Raw genomic sequence first — 20,825 nt, 5'->3', positions numbered from 1 at the left:
TAAAATGTCTCGCAACACATGGGACTGTCCAAACAATGAAGAATCATCTTGCCGCAAATGTCAAGAATGCCCTCATCATAAACACTGCTTCCCTGCATCACAGTCTTGACCGTCATACAACATATTTACAAAGTATTTAAAAGATGTCACTTTTATAAAATGTGCTCATGGAAAGCAATTTCCTCCCCTAGTGAGCTACACAATTGGTTGAGGATGTAGCTGTTAGAGTCTCTTTGCCAGCTGGATGTGCTGTGCTTTAGCCACACATCAGGAATCACTGTTTTCCATGAAGTGTTACAGTGGCATTTCTTCCTTTCATCCCCACCACCCCTCCCCCCATGCCCCCAACCTGCCTACAATTACCCCATTTTTGGGGGGGTCAAGACCAGTAGATCATACCACTCCTCCTAATTCAGCAGCCCCAGAGATAAGTTTGGCAAAAGGCAGTTGTTACTTTGGTGAAGTTTTCTTTGATGTTCTGGTGGGAAATGCTACACATTCTACCTGGGTATCCCGTGAGCAGTTTCCAGTTCCTGTGCCTAATTGCAGCATGGACAGATGTGTTGAACATTGAATATTCGGGATAAGAAGAATCCTTTGCTGGAGCTATGCTTTTCCCAGGACCTAGAAAGAAACAGTTTGGAAGAAATAGATCACTGTTAGTGGGATGTGTTGTTATAACCAACATTTAATATACTTCTTGCAGAACAGTAGCTTTTATTCAATGCTGGAGTGTAAATGTGTATCCAGCCACAGAAATGAATCTTCTACTAAATATAAACAGAAAGCTATAGTTACATTACATGTCAGTCTTAAACCACCATAAATATAGAGGAAATCCCAATGAGATTAGAACACTAATTCATCCTTAAAATCACTATGTTCTGCCAATGAACAGCTGGCCATATGCAGAACAGTGTTCTGTTACAGCAGGAGGAGTTGTTTTTACTGGGTTTTTGTTTTGTTTGTTTTGCTGCCAAACGATTGAATTAAGTACATTTCTGTGTATACTTATACCTATGTAGATAAAATAATACATTATAAAACGCACATTTTAATGGAGTGTATCTCAAGCTATGAGAGTTCAAGCATGCCATGATAAATAGTACATGTATTTTTTTTTACCACACTTATGAAATCTAAGAGTAACTGATCAATGCTCACTTAACTATCAGACAGGATAATTATGGGTGTAAGAATGGATTTGGTATGCAAATTATTGGCTGTTATCATGGATTACATTGATTTATCATCTTGATAAATTCATTATATTAATTGATCATCACGCTTTTGATGGGAATAATTAAAAATTATTCTTACCCCCTCTGCCCTCTTGAGTTTGGAACCAACTGAAAGGTAGAACCCAAACAGATGGAACTAAAAATATTGCTTTTCTTACTGATAGTTGACTGGACAGAACACAGCTTCAGATCTGTGGCAGAGAAGCCTTGCTAGTAACTGACCCCTAACTTAAAAGGCTAGACCACCCATCACTGATACTGCAGGACACCCACGGGGCACCCTCAGAGAGCACAGCTAAGAGCAGAGCGGAGTGCTTCCAGCAGACCGAGGACAGGCTGGCCCCCACATTAGACAAAAGGGTCTGAACTGAGCACACTCAGTTCCTTCTTTTGGATACCTCTTTCTCTGACCTGCTTATGGGGAGGATCCATGAGGGCAAGGCAAGGCGGTCCCTCACCTCACTGCTTCCTGTTCAAAAGCCTCACCTAGGGCCTAACTGTATAATGTTCAGTCTGTTTTAAGTCCATATGTATTTGAGCACTTTTCAAATATGTTCACAGCCATCACCTTGGGGGCTGTGAACATACTGGCACTAAAGGCTGCCGAGCGACCAGCCCGATGAGCAAGAGCTAGGGTGCGATGTGTCTGGGAAAGGCGCTCTCCACCGCCAAGGTCAGTGCTGTGGTCCCCACCTGCTGAAGGACTTTGAGAGCGTCCCTAGCCTGCCAGAGCCAGACGAGTGTGCTGCTCAGGGTGTAAAGCAGGAGGCACTGCCAGGAGTAGAAAGGCAGGGTCTAGTCCTTTGTCAGTATTTGGACATGACGCTGGAGAGCCATATGGAAGATGGAGCCAATAACATTGTAGTTTCCATCCTCAGTCTTAACAATCACACACCGACAAATCGTTAGCCTCAAAGAGAAAATCTGTTTGACTTCTTGTTTCTCCGTTGCTTGTGTTATTTTGGCTCTGATACAAACGGAGGCTTCTAGTGATCAAGGGCAGTGAGGATGGCTATCATAGGAAATGCATTCTTAATACACAGGCCATGGTAGAACTGGGAGGCATCGTGGCTTACTCCTCACAAGTTTATATAAAGGCCATTATTTTGATATCAAGAATGTTAAATAAAACAAGCACACTTTGTGAACATAAACAAAAAAATGAAATTTAGCTATCTCAGCTATATTTATATATATTTTTTTCCTTAAAACAAACAGGAACAAACCTAAACAATAAATATGTTTAAAACTAAATGGTGAAACATGCTGTTGTCTCAACTTTTTTTCATGTTGAGTAATTAAACAAAGACAAAATTACAAAGAAAAATATAACTAACACCCTCTGAGCTGTCACCCAGAATGAACAGATGTTAACATTTTGTCATATTTGCTTTTTTTTTTAAATAAAGGAAACAGGACAATGAAGTGGCAGTCTTTTGTCCCCATCATCAATCCCAGTCCCTTTATCCACTCCCCAGAGGCACCTATCATGACTTCAGTGTACAGTGGATCCTTCAGTCTTTTTAAAATAAGTAGCACATCTCTCTGTCAAGGAATAATATATCATCCTGTTGTATACTTTTAAAATGTATGTGTGTTTATGATGTACGCATTCTACAATTTGCTTTTTCATCCATGACAGTATTGTTAGAGCTCTGTAATCTTATATATGTATTTACATATTCCTTTTAACTATTTAATATTTCACTATATCAAAAACCATATTTTACTTATCCATTCCCATGTTGATAGGCATGTAGTTACTTTAATTTTTTTCTAATATAAACTCTCCTGCACTGAACACTGTGTGCACATCTCCTTGTGCACATGTGCAAGAGTTTTTCTGGGATATGTGTCTGGAGGTAGAACTCTCCAGTTGCAAGGTACACACATTTCCAACTTTATAACATTTACCTGTTGGCCCTCCTACTGCTAATGTCCCCATTTCTCCATATCTATTGCCTGATATTTTCAGAATTAAAACTTTCACCTATCTAAAAGTTTTAGAGACAATATTTTTCTTTTTTTAAAAAAATTGTTCAGTTAGTGAGAATTCTTTCATGTCAATCCAGGGTTGCTTTAAAAAACGTTTTAAAATAACATCCAAAGAGAAAAGTGTACAAGTCATGCTTGAAAAGTGGACTCTTCTCTATATACACTAGTCCACTCAAGAAACAGAGCATTGCTAGGATTTCAGAAGCCCATGCAGATAGCCTCCAATTATTATCCACCCCAAGGTCACTGCTATCCTAACTTCAAACAGTTGAGATTATTTTTGTGTGCTTTTAAACTTCGTATGAATGGAAACCATGCAGCACATCCTCTTTTATTTCTGGCTCCATCTGATCAACATAATGTTTGTGAGTTCCACCCTTGGCCTTGAGGTTTGGCCTGTTCCTGCACTTCATTCATTTTCATTCCTGGATGGTTTTCCATCCTATGAAAATTCCACCACCTCTCAAATTTAGACTCAGAACCCACCAGGAATTGATTTCTGTGCATGAAGTGAGGTAGGAATCAAGATTGATTTTTCAAATATGGCTATCATCTGACCAGGCACAATTTATTGAAAAGACTCTTCTTTTCTATTCATCTAAAGTGATACCTTTATCAAACATCTGATTTCCATATGTGGTTAGTCTGTCTCTAGAGCAGCTTGTCCAGTGGAACTTTCTGCAGTGGTGGAAATGTTCTATATCTGGCTATCCAATGCAGTAGCCACTAGCCACATGTGGCTATTGAGCATATGAAATGTGGCTAGCACAACTGAGGAACTGAATTTTAATTAATTTAATTTTAATTAATTTAGACTTAAATTGCCATATGTAGCCAGTAGCTACTGCATTTGACAGCCCAGCTTTAGAGTTTCTATTTTGTCCCCCTGATCTATCCATCTATCATTGTGCTAATACCACACTGTCTTAATTACTGTAGATTTATAATAAGCTCTTCCATGTGGTAAAGTAAGTCTCCAACTTTGTTGTTCTTCCAGATTGATTTTATCTTTTTTGGGCTTTTACATTCAGTATAAATTTTAGGAGCTGACTACCGTGTTTTACAAACTAGCTGCTGGAATACTTACTAGGATATTATTGACCAAGGATCAGTTAGGGGGTATTTGTGTCTTAAAATGTTGAGACAATTCATGAATATGGTGGATCCCCAAATTTTCTCTTAATAATGTTTTATGATATTCTGTGCATTGATGCCGGGGTTCTTGTTTGCAGAGCCGAACAATGAGCTTCACAAACAGTCAAGGTAGGAGAGCAAGGTACAGGCTTTTATTTAGAGATAAAGTGAAAGGACAGAGCTCCCGGCTCACACCAGGAGGGGACAAGAGAATCCGTAGTGGTGCGTTGTCTAGGGGGTTTTATAGGCAGCTGAGGATTCTTTGAGAACATGAAAAAACTTAGGGGTGTGGTCTTAAGTGGTCCCTGAATATTTAGAATTAACTTAACACAAGTAACTTCCTCTGATAATTTTTCTTTGAGATACCAGCATCTTGGTCTGGGAGCATATGAAACAAGGCCACCTGCTCAGCCCCCAAGGTGGGCCGAGGTATTGTTTGCTAAAGAGTAAGTTAAGAATTTCTAACTTCTTAACTTCTTGGGTATTAAAATGCAATCTTATCTTTAAGTGGAATCCTTCCTGCCTTTTACTGTGCTGTTAATGCCTGGGCTTACCTGCTAAATTAGTTGCCCAGTTTGCAAAATCACTTCATCAGATCTGAAGGAGGAAAGACAGCAGGTAGGCCTGGGCCTTTTAGTATGCTAAAGAGAATCTTACACATGATTATAAATGGTTAGCATAATAAAACATGTGCTACTCTTCTTCATCTGGGGAACATTAACTGATTTCACTGAAGAATGATTCTAGAGCTCAATGTTTAACATAGAGTTTTAGCAGGGGGGTTTCCTTGCATGTAGTTACATTGCTCTGACTGCAAATATCCTGCCCTGCCCCCTCCGGAGGCTGTCACCCTACTCTGACTACATTTATGGTCCCTGTCTCACAATGGTCTTACACATCTTTCTTAGGTTTACTCCTAGTTGGTTGATTTTTTTGGATATGATTATAAATGATATTTAAAAATATATTTCATATTCTGACTATTGTTAGTGTATAAAAATACAGTTGGCTTTTTTACATATTGACCTTATTATATCCAGTGACATTGCTAAATTCACTAGTTAATTCCAATCCTTTGTAATCTTTGGATTTTCTATGCATTCTATCATGTCACCTATATATAATGACATTTGTTTCTCCCTGTATTATCTTTATATCTTTTAGTTTCTTTTCTTTACCTTATGACACTGGATAAAATCTTCAGTATAATTTTGAATAAAATTAGTGGATAGTGAGAATTTCTATCTCACTCCTAATTCCAGAGGAAAAACTGAATATTTCACTGTTAAGTATGATGGCAATAGAAAATATATGTGATTATAGTTTATGAAATTAAAGTAGATCCTCTCTATTCCTAATTTATGAGTTTATATTTTTATCATAAATGGGTGTTAAATTTTATTATATACTTTTTCTGCATTGAGAATATAATTATTCTCTTTTATACTTTAACATAATGACTTACATATATTGATTTTTAAATGCTAAATCAACCTTGCATTTATGAAATAAACCTCTTTTAGTCATGATGTTTACCCTTTTTATATATTGGATTTCTATTTTGTTTATGATTTGTTATATTTGCTGGACTCACATTTTGCTTAGGAATTTTGCACTTATGCTTAAGATAGAAATTGCTCTATATTCTTTTTCTTGAAATTCTCATCATATTTTTGAGTCATGATATTGGTCTTATAATAGGAATTGGGAAGTATTCCCTGAGGATTTTGTGTAGAATGGATGTTACCCTCAAATATTTGGAAGAGTTAATTTGTAAAACCATCTTGGCCTAGAGTTTTCTTTGTGGGAAGGTTCTTAATTATTGACTTAATATCTTTAACAAACATAGTGTAAGATAAATTCTACCAGAATAAGCAGGCAAAGAGAGGCAACAAAGGGCCAGGTAATTTATTTAAATACCCCCAGGTGAGGTTCTGTGGCCTTCTTGCCAGAAGCCAGAGAAGTCACACCCGGTTAGGGAGGTGGGGTGCCTATAAGGGATTAGGAGGGGGAGGAGTGGGCAAACTACCTTAGGGGGGTGTTGAGAGCTATGATTGGCTAAAGGTGACATAATAGTCAACTAGAAACTTTTTTTCCTTCCAAGAGGGAGGAGGCTGACATCCGGGTCTTAGTTGGCACATCAGGATGGAATTCAGGGAGAGCTATCCCCTTTTCATATACAGCACGGACTTTGCGGTCTAGTCTGTTCTCCCCCTATGGCATCTCTCTGTTCTGTTTGCATGTACTTGTTTTTACTTTCTCCAGCCTAACATTCCAGCCTTTTGGTCATAATGGGTGATGACTCAATCTGGCTACTTCCGGCTGACAAGGGGCATTGTGGGGGTTTGAGACTGGTATTAGGCTGAAGGAGGAGGTTCAGTGGGAAGAGGTGTGTAACGGTGAAGTAACATATAGTTGGTGGTGACTCGGGTCATCTGGGTTAGCTGCTGTTGGAGGAACCTGGGGACACAAGGGGCAACTAAGAGTAAACCACAAACTCTTATTAAGGAGCCTAGTAGGGGCATTAGCCAGGCTATTATGGGGGACTGGAATTCTGGATCGAGTTTACATCTCAATGACTAGTATTGGGATTTAGCATAGATAAGACTGCATTATTGAAAAAATACTTTTCTCTAAAATCACCCTTATTTTTATTAGAAGTAGCTAGATTAAAAAAATAATTGGGAGGTGGAGCCAAGATGGCGGTGTGAGTAGAGCAGCAGAAATCTCCTCCCAAAACCACATATATCCATGAAAATATAAGAAAGACAACTCTTCCTAAAATAGAGACCAGAGGACACAGGACTTCATCCAGACCACATCCACAGCTGTGAGAACCCAGCGCCTCGCGAAGGAGGTAAGATACAAGCCCCGGCTCGGCGGGACCCGAGCGCCCCTCCCCCCAGCTCCCAGAGGGAGGAGAGGAGTCAGCAGGAAGGGAAAGGGAGCCCAGGACTGCTGAACACCCAGCCCCAGCCATCCAGACCAGAGCGCAGAAACAGTGCAAGCATGGGGTCCTGGATACTAGGAAAACAGGGTGGCAGGACTGGTGAGTGGGTGCCAGAGGCTGACGCCAGAGAACAAAGAAACGGGAGCACCCAGTTTTTTTTTTTTTTTTTTTGCGAGTGCTTTTTGGAAGTCTTAAAGGGACAGGGACCCCAATACTAGGGAAACAGGGCAGCAAGACCGGTGAGCGGGTGCCTGAGACTGGCACCTGAGGACAAAGAAAATCATGTTATTCTTTTTTTTTATTATTATTTTTAATTAAATTAAATTAATTAATTTATTTGTTGTTGTTGTTTTGGTTTGGAGAGTGCTTTTTGGAAGTCTAAAGGGGCAGGGTGGGACAATTAGTTCAGAGGCAGGGAATCTGGGGATCTCTGGGCACTCTAACCCCCTGGGAAACAGGGAGCACGGAGGCCGCTTATGAAGATAAATAGCCTCCCGATCGCTCCTCTTCCAATGGGGCTCCACCATTTTGGAGCAGCACCCAGAGCCAGGCCACACCCACGGCAACAGCGGAGATAAACTCCATAGCAGCCGGGCAGGAAGCAGAAGCCCTGTCTGCGCACAGCTGCCCAGCATAAGCCACTAGAGGGCGCTATTCTCCCAGGAAAGGAAGGCCACAAACAAACAAGAAGGAAAGCTCTTCCAGGCGTCACTCGTACGAGCTCTGCAAACTATCTCTATCACCATGAAAAGGCAAAACTACAGGCAAAGATCACAGAGACAACACCTGAGAAGGAGAAAGACCTAACCAGTCTTCCTGAAAAAGAATTCAAAATAAAAATCATGAACATGCTGACGGAGATGCAGAGAAAAATGCAAGAGCAATGGAATGAAACCCGGAGGGAGATCACACATGTCAGGAAGGAGATCACAGAAGTCAAACAAACCCTGGAAGGATTTATAAGCAGAATGGATAAGATGCAAGAGGCCATTGAAGGAACAGAAATCAGAGAACAGGAACGTATAGAAGCAGACATAGAGAGAGAGATAAAAGGATCTCTAGGAATGAAACAACACTAAGAGAACTATGTGACCAATTCAAAAGGAACAATATCCGTATTATAGGGGTACCAGAAGAAGAAGAGAGAGGAAAAGGGATAGAAAGTGTCTTTGAAGAAATAATTTCTGAAAATTTCCCCAAACTGGGAGAGGAAATAATTGAACAGACCACGGAAATACACAGAACCCCCAACAGAAAGGAACCAAGGAGGACAACACCAAGACACATAATAATTAAAATGGCAAGGATCAAGGACAAGGAAACAGTTTTAAAGGCAGCTAGAGACAAAAAGGTCACCTATAAAGGAAAACCCATAAGGCTATCATCAGATTTCTTGACAGAAACCCTACAGGCCAGAAGAGAATGGCATGATATACTTAATGCAATGAAACAGAAGGGCCTTGAACCAAGGATACTGTATTCAGCACAACTATCATTTAAATATGATGGCGGGATTAAACAACTCACAGACAAGCAAAAGCTGAGGGAATTTGCTTCCCACAAACCACCTCTACAGGGTATCCTACAGGGACTGCTATAGATGGGAGCACTCCTAAAAAGGACAGAGAACAAAACACACAACATATGAAGAATGGAGGAGGAGGAATAAGAAGGGAGAGAAGAAAAGATTCTCCAGACAGTATATATAACAGCTCAATAAGCGAGCTAAGTTAGGCAGTAAGATACTAAAGAGGCTAACCTTGAACCTTTGGTAACCACGAATTTAAAGCCTGCAATGGCAATAAGTACATATCTCTCAATAGTCACCCGAAATGTAAATGGACTTAATGCACCAATCAAAAGACACAGAGTAATAGAATGGATAAAAAAGCAAGACCCATCTATATGCTGCTTACAAGAAACTCACCTCAAACCCAAACACATGCACAGACTAAAAGTCAAGGGGTGGAAAAACATATATCAGGCAAACAACAGCGAGAAGAAAGCAGGGGTTGCAGTACTAATATCAAACAAAATAGACTTCAAAACAAAGAAAGTAACAAGAGATAAAGAAGGACACTACATAATGATAAAGGGCTCAGTCCAACAAGAGGATATAACCATTCTAAATATATATGCACCCAACACAGGAGCACCAGTATATGTGAAACAAATACTAACAGAACTAAAGAGGGAAATAGACTGCAATGCATTCATTGTAGGAGACTTCAACACACCACTCACCCCAAAGGATAGATCCACCGGGCAGAAAATAAGTAAGGACACACAGGCACTGAACAACACACTAGAACAGATGGACCTAATAGACATCTATAGAACTCTACATCCAAAAGCAACAGGATACACATTCTTCTCAAGTGCACATGGAACATTCTCCAGAATAGACCACATACTAGGTCACAAAAAGAGCCTCAGTAAATTCCAAAATACTGAAATTCTACCAACCAATTTTTCAGACCACAAAGGTATAAAACTAGAAATAAATTCTACAAACAAAACAAAAAGGCTCACAAACACATGGAAGTTTAACAACATGCTTCTAAATAATCAATGGATCAACGAAAAAATCAAAATAGAGATCAAGGAATATATAGAAACAAATGACAACAACAACACACAGCCCCAACTTCTGTGGGATGCAGCAAAAGCAGTCTTAAGAGGAAAGTATATAGCGATCTAGGCACACTTGAAGAAGGAAGAACAATCCCAAATGAATAGTCTAACATCACAATTATCGAAACTGGAAAAAGAAGAACAAATGAGGCCTAATGTCAGCAGAAGGAGGGACATAATAAAGATCAGAGAAGAAATAAACAAAATAGAGAAGAATAAAACAATAGCAAAAATCAATGAAACCAACAGCTGGTTCATTGAGAAAATAAACAAAATAGATAAGCCTCTAGCCAAACTTATTAAGAGAAAAAGAGAATCAACACAAATCAACATAATCAGAAATGAGAATGGAAAAATCATGACAGACTCCACAGAAATACAAAGAATAATTAAAGACTACTACGAAAACCTATATGCCAACAAGCTGGAAAAACTAGAAGAAATGGACAACTTCCTAGAAAAATACAACCTCCCAAGACTGACCAAGGAAGAAACACAAAAGTTAAACGAACCAATTACAAGCAAAGAAATTGAAACGGTAATCAAAAAACTACCCAAGAACAAAACCCCGGGGCCAGACGGATTTACCATAGAATTTTATCAGACACACAGAGAAGACATAATACCCATTCTCCTTAAAGTGTTCCAAAGAATAGAAGAGGAGGGAATACTCCCAAACTCATTCTATGAAGCCAACATCACCATAATACCAAAACCAGGCAAAGACCCCACCAAAAAAGAAAATTACAGATCAATATCCTGATGAATGTAGATGCAAAAATACTCAATAAAATATTAGCAAACAGAATTCAACCGCATATCAAAAGGATCATACACCATGACCAAGTGGGATTCATCCCAGGGATGCAAGGATGGTACAACATTCGAAAATCCATCAACATCATCCACCACATCAACAAAAACCACATGATCATCTCCATAGATGCTGAAAAGGCATTCGATAAAATTCAACATCCATTCATGATAAAAACTCTCAACAAAATGGGTATAGAGGGCAAGTACCTCAACATAGTAAAGGCCATATATGGTAAACCCACAGCCAACATTATACTGAACAGCGAGAAGCTGAAAGCTTTCACTCTAAGATCGGGAACAAGACAGGGATGCCCACTATCCCCACTGTTATTTAACATAGTACTAGAGGTCCTAGCCATGGCAATCAGACAAAACAAAGAAATACAAGGAATCCAAATTGGTAAAGAAGAAGATAAACTGTCACTATTTGCAGATGATACGATATTGTACAATAAAAAACCCTAAAGACTCCACTCCAAAACTACTAGAAGTGATATTGGAATACAGCAAAGTTGCAGGATACAAAATTAACTCACAGAAATCTATAGCTTTCCTATACACTAACAATGAACCAATAGAAAGAGAAATCAGGAAAACAATTCCATTCACAATTGCATGAAAAAGAATAAAATACCTAGGAATAAACCTAACCAAAGAAGTGAAAGACTTATACCCTGAAAAGTACAAGTCACTCTTAAGAGAAATTAAAGGGGACACTAAGAAATGGAAACTCATCCCATGCTCATGGCTAGGAAGAATTAATATCATCAAAATGGCCATCCTGCCCAAAGCAATATACAGATTTGATGCAATTCCTATCAAATTACCAGCAACATTCTTCAATGAACTGGAAGAAATAATTCAAAAATTCATATGGAAACACCAAAGACCCCGAATAGCCAAAGCAATCCTGAAAAAGAAGAATAAAGTAGGGAGGATCTCAATCCCCAACTTCAAGCTCTACTACAAAGCCATAGTAGTAGACAATTTGGTACTGGCACAAGAACAGAGCCACAGACCAGTGGAACAGATTAGAGACTCCAGACATTAACCCAAACATATATTGGACAATTAATATTTGATAAAGGAGCCATGGCCATACAATGGTGAAATGACAGTCTCTTCAACAGATGGTGCTGGCAAAACTGGACAGCTACACGTAGGAGATTGAACCTGGACCACTGTCTAACCCAATACACAAAAGTAAATTCAAAATGGATCAAAGACCTGAATGTAAGTCATGAAACCATTAAACTCGTGGAAAAAAACATAGGTAAAACCTCTTAGACATAAACATGAGTGACCTCTTCTTGAACATATCTCCCCGGGCAAGGAAAACAACAGCAAGAATGAACAAGTGGGACTATATTAAGCTGACAAGCTTCTGTACAGCAAAAGACAGCATCAATAGAACAAAAAGGAACCCTACAGTATGGGAGAATATATTTGTAAATGACAGATCCGATAAAGGCTTGACGACCACAATATACAAAGAGCTCACACACCTCAACAAACAAAAAACAAATAATCCAATTAAAAAATGGGCAGAGGAGCTGAACAGACAGTTCTCTAAAAAAAGAAATACAGATGGCCAACAGACACATGAAAACATGCTCCACATCGCTAATTATCAGAGAAATGCAAATTAAAACTACAATGAGGTATCACCTCACACCAGTAAGGATGGCTGCCATCCAAAAGACAAACAACAACAAATGTTGGTGAGGCTGTGGAGAAAGGGGAACCCTCCTACACTGCTGGTGGGAATGTAAATTAGTTCAACCATTGTGTAAAGCAGTATGGAGGTTCATCAAAATGCTCAAAACAGACCTACCATTTGACCCAGGAATTCCACTCCTAGGAATTTACCCTAAGAATGCAGCAATCAAGTTTGAGAAAGACAGGTGCATCCCTATGTTTATTGCAGCACTATTTACAATAGCCAAGAATTGGAAGCAACCTAAATGTCCATCGGTAGATGAATGGATAAAGAAGATGTGGTACATATACACAATGGAATACTACTCATCCATTAGAAGAGGGAAAATCCTACCATTTGCAGCAACATGGATGGAGCTGGAGGGTATTATCCTCAGTGAAATAAGCCAAGTGGAGAAAGAGAAATACCAAATGATTTCACTCATCTGTGGAGTATAAGAACAAAGGAAAAACTGAAGGAACAAAACAGCAGCGGAATTACAGAACTCAAAAATGGACTAACAGGTACCAAAGGGAAAGGAACTGTGGAGGATGGGTGGGTAGGGAGGGATAAGGGTGGACAAGAAGAAAGGGGGTATTAAGATTAGCATGCATGGGGGGAGGGAGAAAGGGGAGGGCTGTACAACACAGAGAAGACAGGTAGTGATTCTACATCATTTTGCTATGCTGATGGACAGTGACTGTGAAGTGGTTTATAGGGGGGAGCTGGTATAGGGGAGAGCCTAGTAAACATGATATTCTTCATGTAAGTGTAGATTAAAGTTTAAAAAAAAAAAGAAAGAAAAGGGGGATTACTCCTTGATAGGATAAAACTAACGGTAAATCAACGATTAATGCATGCTTTAAATATCCTTAATTTTGATCACTTAAAGGGTGTCAGATGATCGGCTATGGAGGTACACTCTTCTGATAATATTCCTTTCTCTTAAAAAAAAAAAGGCAGTTCCTGTGTGCTGACCTCCAATGAGTTCTACACAATGGTGTAAAGGGCATATCAAAGTGTGGCCAAAGGGTCTGTTTGTGTTTATACAGAGGATCAAAGCCTATTTTGGCTACCCAGAAAATGAACTAAGATACGATATGAAGAACTTCCAACATCAGCACTCTCTGGAAGACTCATACCAGAAGATAATCATCAAAAAACCTCAACAAAGATCCAGGCGATGCTGCAGTTGTAGCTGCATCCATCCCACCAGTTCCTGGACTTGCCATTGGAATGAAGAAGGAGATATCTAAGCTGGCCTGTGCATACAGTAAAACAACAAATTTGACTGGATCTCTACTGTTGGAACCCAACCAAGAATTAGGAGAAGTGCAAGTTGTAGCGCTCCAAAATCTTACAACTATAGACCATCTACGGTTAAAAGAACATATGGGATGTGAACAGTTCCCAGGAATGGGTTGTTTTAATTTGTCTGATTTCTCTCAGACTGTTCAAGTACAGTTGGACAATATCCATCATATCATAGACAAATTTTCACAAATGCCTAGGGTGCCTAACTGGTTTTCTTGGCTTCACTGGAGACGGCTGGTAATTATAGATCTGCTTTGGTTATGTAACTGTATTCCCATTATGTTAATGTGTGCGTGCAATTTAATTAGTAGTTTAAAACCTATACATGCTTAAGTTACTCTACAAGAAGATATGTCAAAGAAATAATCAATCCTCCCATGTTTTCTTCCATATGCTACCTCTAGCTTTTCTTCTTCCTTCCTAATTACAACCCTTAAATAGAATTTGTGCCTCATATCGAATTTACCAAGTATCATAATTCCTCCAAGTGGTAAAGATACCTCAAGACAAATGCTGGGCATAGAAGCCACAGGGCATAAATCTGCAAAGAAGTAAAAAGTTAACCTTTTCAAACAATATGGCTTCTCTCTCACTTACCAACTTTACATCTGCCTGTATGGCCCTGGAAGATGACTGGTTAGCCAGAGACGGGTAAGATTCCTCAAGGGAGGAACAACCTAAGACAGGCACAGTCGCAGGGGGGCCATCAGGTGAGAAATCGGGGAACAACAGTGGTGAAGCTTAGAACCTCCCCCCCTCCCCCCGTTTTGAGAGAAAGCTTCTGCATCCGTGGATGTTTTATTGCCCTTGTCTAGCTCGGATTAGCACATAGTCTACAGGCACACACATGATCATCTACAATTGCTCTCTTACAACACTAAACTATGTTTTCTACCTTTATCTTGCATCTACCTACCACTTCAGCATTTTATTAAAAATAAAAATAATAATAATAATAAAGGGAGAAATGTGGGATCCACATATAAATCAAGTATAAAAATCAAACAAATATTCATATTTGACCTGATTGTTTATAGTTCATAATGCGTGATCAAAACCGGAAGTTTCTGTGATGAATGCCCTTGTACTGTTCACCATGTAAGAACTTATTCACTATGTAAGAATTCATTCACCATGTACGAACTTGTTCATTATGCTTCAGAAGATTGGAGACTGACGAGAATTAGGCTTGAGATGGATTAATGACTGTGCATTGATCATTGACCCCCCTATACAGAATTTTATTGTTGTTAACAACCATTTGATCAATAAATATGAGAGATGCCCTCTCAAAAAAAAAAAAGAGAGAGAAAATAATTAACAGTTGGCTTTATTATTTGCATAAGTGCAGCAAGAAGCGCAATTGATTACATAGGCTCTTTTAGATATGCTTTGCTGGAACTTTTTGTAAGGAATTTCAGATTGAACTTTTAAGGCCTCTTGAGGCCAGAAAGCCAAGCCAAACTTGCCATCAGGTTGTGCCTGCAGTACCTGTTCATTTGGGTGAATTCCTCTCTTCTTGAGGTTCTTGCACCTGCCAGGAAGTGACCTTCTTTACTCACCTTGTAAGGCTGCTGAGAACTCTGTAAGCAAAGCACCAGGCCAGTTCTTCCAAGGGGCTTTGTTGGCTTTATAAAGTCAGCCTTAGTTCCTTAAAGCTGTCTGTCCATATCTGAGTTTATGCAAGTGTCTCTCAGGTATGACATTCCAGTCAATGACTTGGTAGTATAACCTGTGTTTTTAATTGGTCCTCTTACAAGGAATGCAGGTTCTTATTGAACTTATGCAAATAAACATACTGCCATGAAACATAAAAATACTGAAAGCTTTTAAATTCTTGAGGGGTCAGGTAGAGAGAAAGATAAATGTTTCAGTTCTGCTTATAAAGGTATTGTCATTCATGAAAGTGTCGTTAGCTTAAGAGAAAAAGCTTAAAACACTTTATCAGCAACACCTGAAACAAAAAGTCACAAAACTATCTTCCTTAGTTCACTTAATCCTATGTAACCAATACCTGTTCTGCTGAAATCTAGTTCTTTACTAGTTTTGGAGTAATAAAACAGTGACTATAAATGGCAAAAGACTTACAAATGACAATGGTTAAAGATCTGATGAGAGCTTAGTGTAAGACAGTTGACATAAGGAAATTCTGATATTTCTGTAACACAAAACATTCAGTAACAAAGTTCAGCATTATTCCCTTTGACAGTGCTTTCCAGGTAATTAAGCAGGTAAGTATAAAGCAGATTAATAAGCCATATTAGTTAAATACTTTCTACAATGAGAAAAAAAATTCCTCTGACATCTTCCAGGGGCCCTCTGGAAAACATCAGAGTTAACTAGAGGTAAAAGTACTTTTTTGAATTTGATTTTGGGAAGTTGTCAGAAGAAAGTTTTAAGGCACTTGCTTAAATAGGATTATAGGTTGCTATGAAGCAACACTTATCTAATTGACTAGAATGACAACAAAGTACTTCAAAGGCAAATAAAGAAGGTTACACAGTTGTTATCAAAGTTTAGCTTTTAGTCTTTTTAATATTAAGATCTCATTTTCTTAAAGACTGACAACTCACTGAGACTTTAAGCATAAGAAACTGCTTTGATAAAACAATTAGAAGAACTTTCTGCAATCTTTCAATATTAAGAGCCGACTAACAGTTAAGAAAACTTTGTCTTTTTAACTGAAAACAAAATTCTAATTTTGCTGTGTACTTGATACTGAGACTCATTTGCTTTAATTTTATATAGCATGACTATATTAAATTCTTAAGTAGTTTTGATTAGAATTTAAAACTATTACTTTAACTTTCAGTGAACACTGAAAAATAGGCTACTGTAAACTTTACACTAGCGTTTTTCAGATTGATACATTTATGAACGTATATTATCTTTTTTGGAAATGTGCTTTATAGTAATTTCTTATTAGGCACGAAAGTCTATATAACTTAGCAAACTTTAAGAATTTTGGTTACTACAAAAATTCTCAGACTATTTGCATATATATATATATATACTGTTATACATTAATACAGTATTATTATTAAGATATTTATTTGCTAGGCTTGTTTACTTATTTTTAGCAACTATGCTAGATTACTTACAAAAATTTTACTGAATGTTTAGATGAAGCTAAGCTTTTAAGCATTTTATTCTTAAAAGATTAAGCAGATAACATTGACTTAAATGACTTTAGGTAAACTTAGGCAGCTGATAACAACAAGGACATGCCCGCCTCAGCTAAACTCAAATTAGCATTAATGCTTAACATTTTTTTTTACTAGATTCTCTGGAAGTTCTAGAATGCTCAATCTTCACAAGCGCTTGTTTTTAAATAAAATATTTTTCATTTATACACTTAGACACACAAACGTACAAACTGTGATACAACGACTACAGTCAGCAACACTTTTTTCATAAAAACATATACATAGACAAACTGATACAAAGACGTGAGTCACTGATTTCAATCTAATTGCTGTCTCTCTTCTCAGCTCCTTGTCTGTGGCTTCTGGAACCTGAGGGCGGGAGGGGCGTGTTCTGGTGGGGGAAGAGGGCAGTGAAGGTGGAAGGAGAGGGGGGGGGGTGGTGCAGCCACTGGAAGAGGAGAGCAGGACAACGGCATGGTTGAGAATGCAGGACTTTAAGATGGAGGCGACACGTGGGAAGACAAAGGACTTAGAGATGGTGGTGGAGAGAGGGGGAGGGGATTGCGAGCTGTGGGAGGCGGGTGACTGAGGTCTTCTGGCGGATCTGAAAAGGAAGGACTGGGCAGAGTAAGAGGCTGACAATCTGTAACTGGAGATCGGGCCAGGAGAACCTGAGTTATAGAACACTTAACGTAAAGGTTTTGACAGGAGTGCAAAGTCTAAAAAGCCTGCACATGTGGGATTTCATTCTACTTTCTGCTCCAGTGGCAATAATTAGTTAAGTCAGTGAGAAGACTAAAATCAAAAGTTCCCTCAGGGGGCCAGCGAGATTGGTTTTCCAAGGGATACCGAGGCCAGGCCTCAGAGCAAAGGAAGACTAACTTCCGTTTGTGAATTTCCTGGGACAAACATAGAGTAGCCAGATTAGAAATGAGACACCGCAGCGGGGTCTGAGCCTCTGCTTTCATGGGCTGGTTTCCCATGTCTGCGTTCACTTCCCAAAAAAATCCCGCTGAGAGGAGCGTGCCCAGCGTCCCAAGCGCACCAAGTCAGGGGAGACGGTCTGGGAGCCTGGGTGAGGGACATCTCCCCCACCGCAGGGCCAGGGACGAGTATCCCGGATACTCACAATGGATGGGCTGAATGCCTGGACCTGGACGTAGCTACGATTTTGGACGGACCAGGTGAAATGGAGTTAGGAAGGGAAGCGGACAGTACAGACTTTTTGGTTTATTGCTTACTCTAACAGTTACCAAGAGAGTTAATATTAAAAATCTCTCACTATGATTGAGAATCTCCTTTTAGTTCTGTCACTGTTGCTTCACACATCTTAAGACTATATTATTAAGTGTTTATAAAATTAAGTGCTTAGAAATCCAACTTTTCTGGTTGATTATTCTTTATATAATTTTGAAAAATGGTTCTTTATCTCTAATATTGTCTTCCCTCTGTAGTTCACTTTGTCTGATGTATAGACACACCAGTATAGCTGTTGTTGCTAGTATTTGCACATTATGTTTTTCCACCCTTCTGTCAACATGGTGTGAGGCTCACATACAATGCAAGGAAATATAAAATGGGGTGATAGGCAGGATAATGGTTCTCAGAGATGTCCATGCCCTAATCCCCCTGGAACCTATGAATGTGTTACCTTACATATTGTGCAGATACGGTTAAGTGTAAGAACCTTGAGATGTGGAGATTACAGCAGATTATCTGGGCGGGCCCAATCTAATCGTGTCCATAAAAGTAGGGACTATTTTCTGACTTTGGTCAGAGGGACATGTGGTCGCAGAAGGATCAGAGATGTTGCTGGCTTTGGACACGGAAGAAGGGGACCATGAGCTAAGGGATGTGGAGAGCCTCTGGAAGCCAGAAAAGGCAAGGACATGAATTCTATAGTAAAGCTTTTTAGAAGGGAACACAGCACTGCTAACAACTGGAGCTTAGCTCTGTGAGACCCGCATGGGACTTCTGACCTTTAGAACTATAATATAATGTACCTATGTCTTTTTTTTTTATACCTATGTCTTTTTAAGCCACTAAGTGTGTGGTAACTTGCTACAGCAGCAATAGAAACAACAGAAGGGGTCTATGTATTTTTAATTTTACATATTTATTAGGAAGATATTACATGTGAAATGGTTAAATAACAACACGAGGCAGAATATGATTACCGTCAAACAGTAAAGTTATAAACAGTCATGGGGTAAGTTGATAAGGGCTGAAGTATACAGAGAGGTTGATGAGGAAGGTGAACTTTCAGCAAGACTTGAAAGACGCAGCTCTTTGTTACCTGCCCCCCACCCTCTTCTTGGGTAAACATATATGGCATATGGCCTTAGTCTGATTTCCTTCTGTAACTCCAAATCCTAGCCCAGTGCCAGGGCACGGCAGGGATAGACACTCAACATTGTTAACTGAAACAGTGAATGACTAAGCATTGGATAAACCGAAGGTGAAGGGAATTTTAGACTGAAGAATGAGAGAAGCAGGCCCAGTGATCTAGTGCATCTGAAGGACAGGGTGGTAACTGCTACTGGAGGTTTAGTTGAGACCCCCTGGATAGATGGGGTGGAAGAGCTTCCAGGGAGAGCCACAACCCTGGCTGAGAAATTATCACTTTCTCTTCTCACCAACAGGGAGACCCAAAAAGAATTTAAAATTTTTAAAAGATTCAACTATTTTTTTCTAACTACTTTATTAAGATATAATTCACATATAATACAATTAACTCCTTTAAAATGTAAAATTCAGTGGTTTTGAGCATACTCAAAGAGTTGTGCAACCAACTTGGTGGATGAGAAAAGGACATTGGATTTGTTACCCTCTGGGCAGAAACTAGGGATTTCAGAAAGAAGCATAAACAAACGAATCTTTCCTCCTGAGCTGAAAGCCTCCAAGATAATAAAGCTTGCAGCTAGACAGAAATACTCAGTTATAAGATGGATTAGTCATGTGTTTTGATTTTGAATGTAAAAAAGGAGATTAGCTAAAATTTTTGGACAAATGAAGGAAATCCCTATCTTACATAATGTGTAGTAAATTTATAGCGCCCCTTATTTGAGCAACTTCTGGAAATCTGAAGGAGTTCAAGCTTCCAGAATGAGGTGGACCAATGGTTTCAGTGGAGAGCTATGCTCTCTAGAGCCAGAAGGGGTTCCAAAGTACCCTGGGAGCTGTTTTTAGAGAGATGGTGACTTCGTGGTGATGGCAGAGGTTGGGGGGAGGGTGGGCTCCCTATCTCCATTTCAATCAGAGCTGTTTTACTCCTAAGGGTAAACAGGAGCTTTTTTAAAGAAAGAATCTGTAGCATTTGCTAAATGTAGTGTATTTCTCTATATTTTTGTTTGAAAAGAGTCTGCGGCTAAAATATAATTTGAAAGATACTAATTAGTGATTGGTAATGGGGTCGTGAAAGACCTTGCTCTCGGGGCTGTACAATGCATCTTCCTGACTCTTTGGAAACTACTGTCTAATATGGTCTTTGATTACATTTTATAAAATACATTATTTTTTCCGACTATGTAATTTGTATGTTTAGTATATATTAGTTGGAAAATACAAAAATGTATAAATAGGAAAATTGTATTGCCTGTAAATGTATTAACTGCCGTTAACATTTTGGTATGTAACCCTTGAGTCTTTTAACTACACAGGCTTAAATAATATAAACATATTAGCTGACTTCTAAATAAGAAGAGAAAAGTTCATGGAAAAATTTTCATGCTGAGAGAAAATCGAGCAGGGTAGTGAGGAGTACCATGCATCAGTGCAGGGTGGAGGGGAGGGTCTGGGTCTCTTCCTTTCTAGAATGTTTCCCAGATAATGAGTTGGGCATAGCTGGAGAATGGGGTTTATGAAGACGATGTGGCCCTGAAGGAAAGCATTTCTAG

At 39.1% G+C, this 20,825-nt stretch overlaps 1 protein-coding gene across 1 annotated transcript in view; it reads right to left on the bottom strand.

Moving 5' to 3' along the window:
* Positions 1–20,825, bottom strand: part of ARSB (arylsulfatase B) — a 235,441-nt gene that overhangs the window by 3,050 nt on the left and 211,566 nt on the right. The window contains exon 7 of the mRNA XM_037000068.2: positions 505–624. Within this exon, the coding sequence (XP_036855963.2) occupies positions 505–624 (120 nt within the window). The remainder of the gene's footprint in view (positions 1–504; positions 625–20,825) is intronic.

Source organism: Manis javanica, chromosome 1, assembly GCF_040802235.1.
Source record: "Manis javanica isolate MJ-LG chromosome 1, MJ_LKY, whole genome shotgun sequence".
Taxonomy (NCBI): Eukaryota; Metazoa; Chordata; class Mammalia; order Pholidota; family Manidae; genus Manis; species Manis javanica.
The sequence above is the reverse complement of the archived record's forward strand: the minus strand, read 5'-3'. Positions and strand labels throughout refer to the sequence as shown.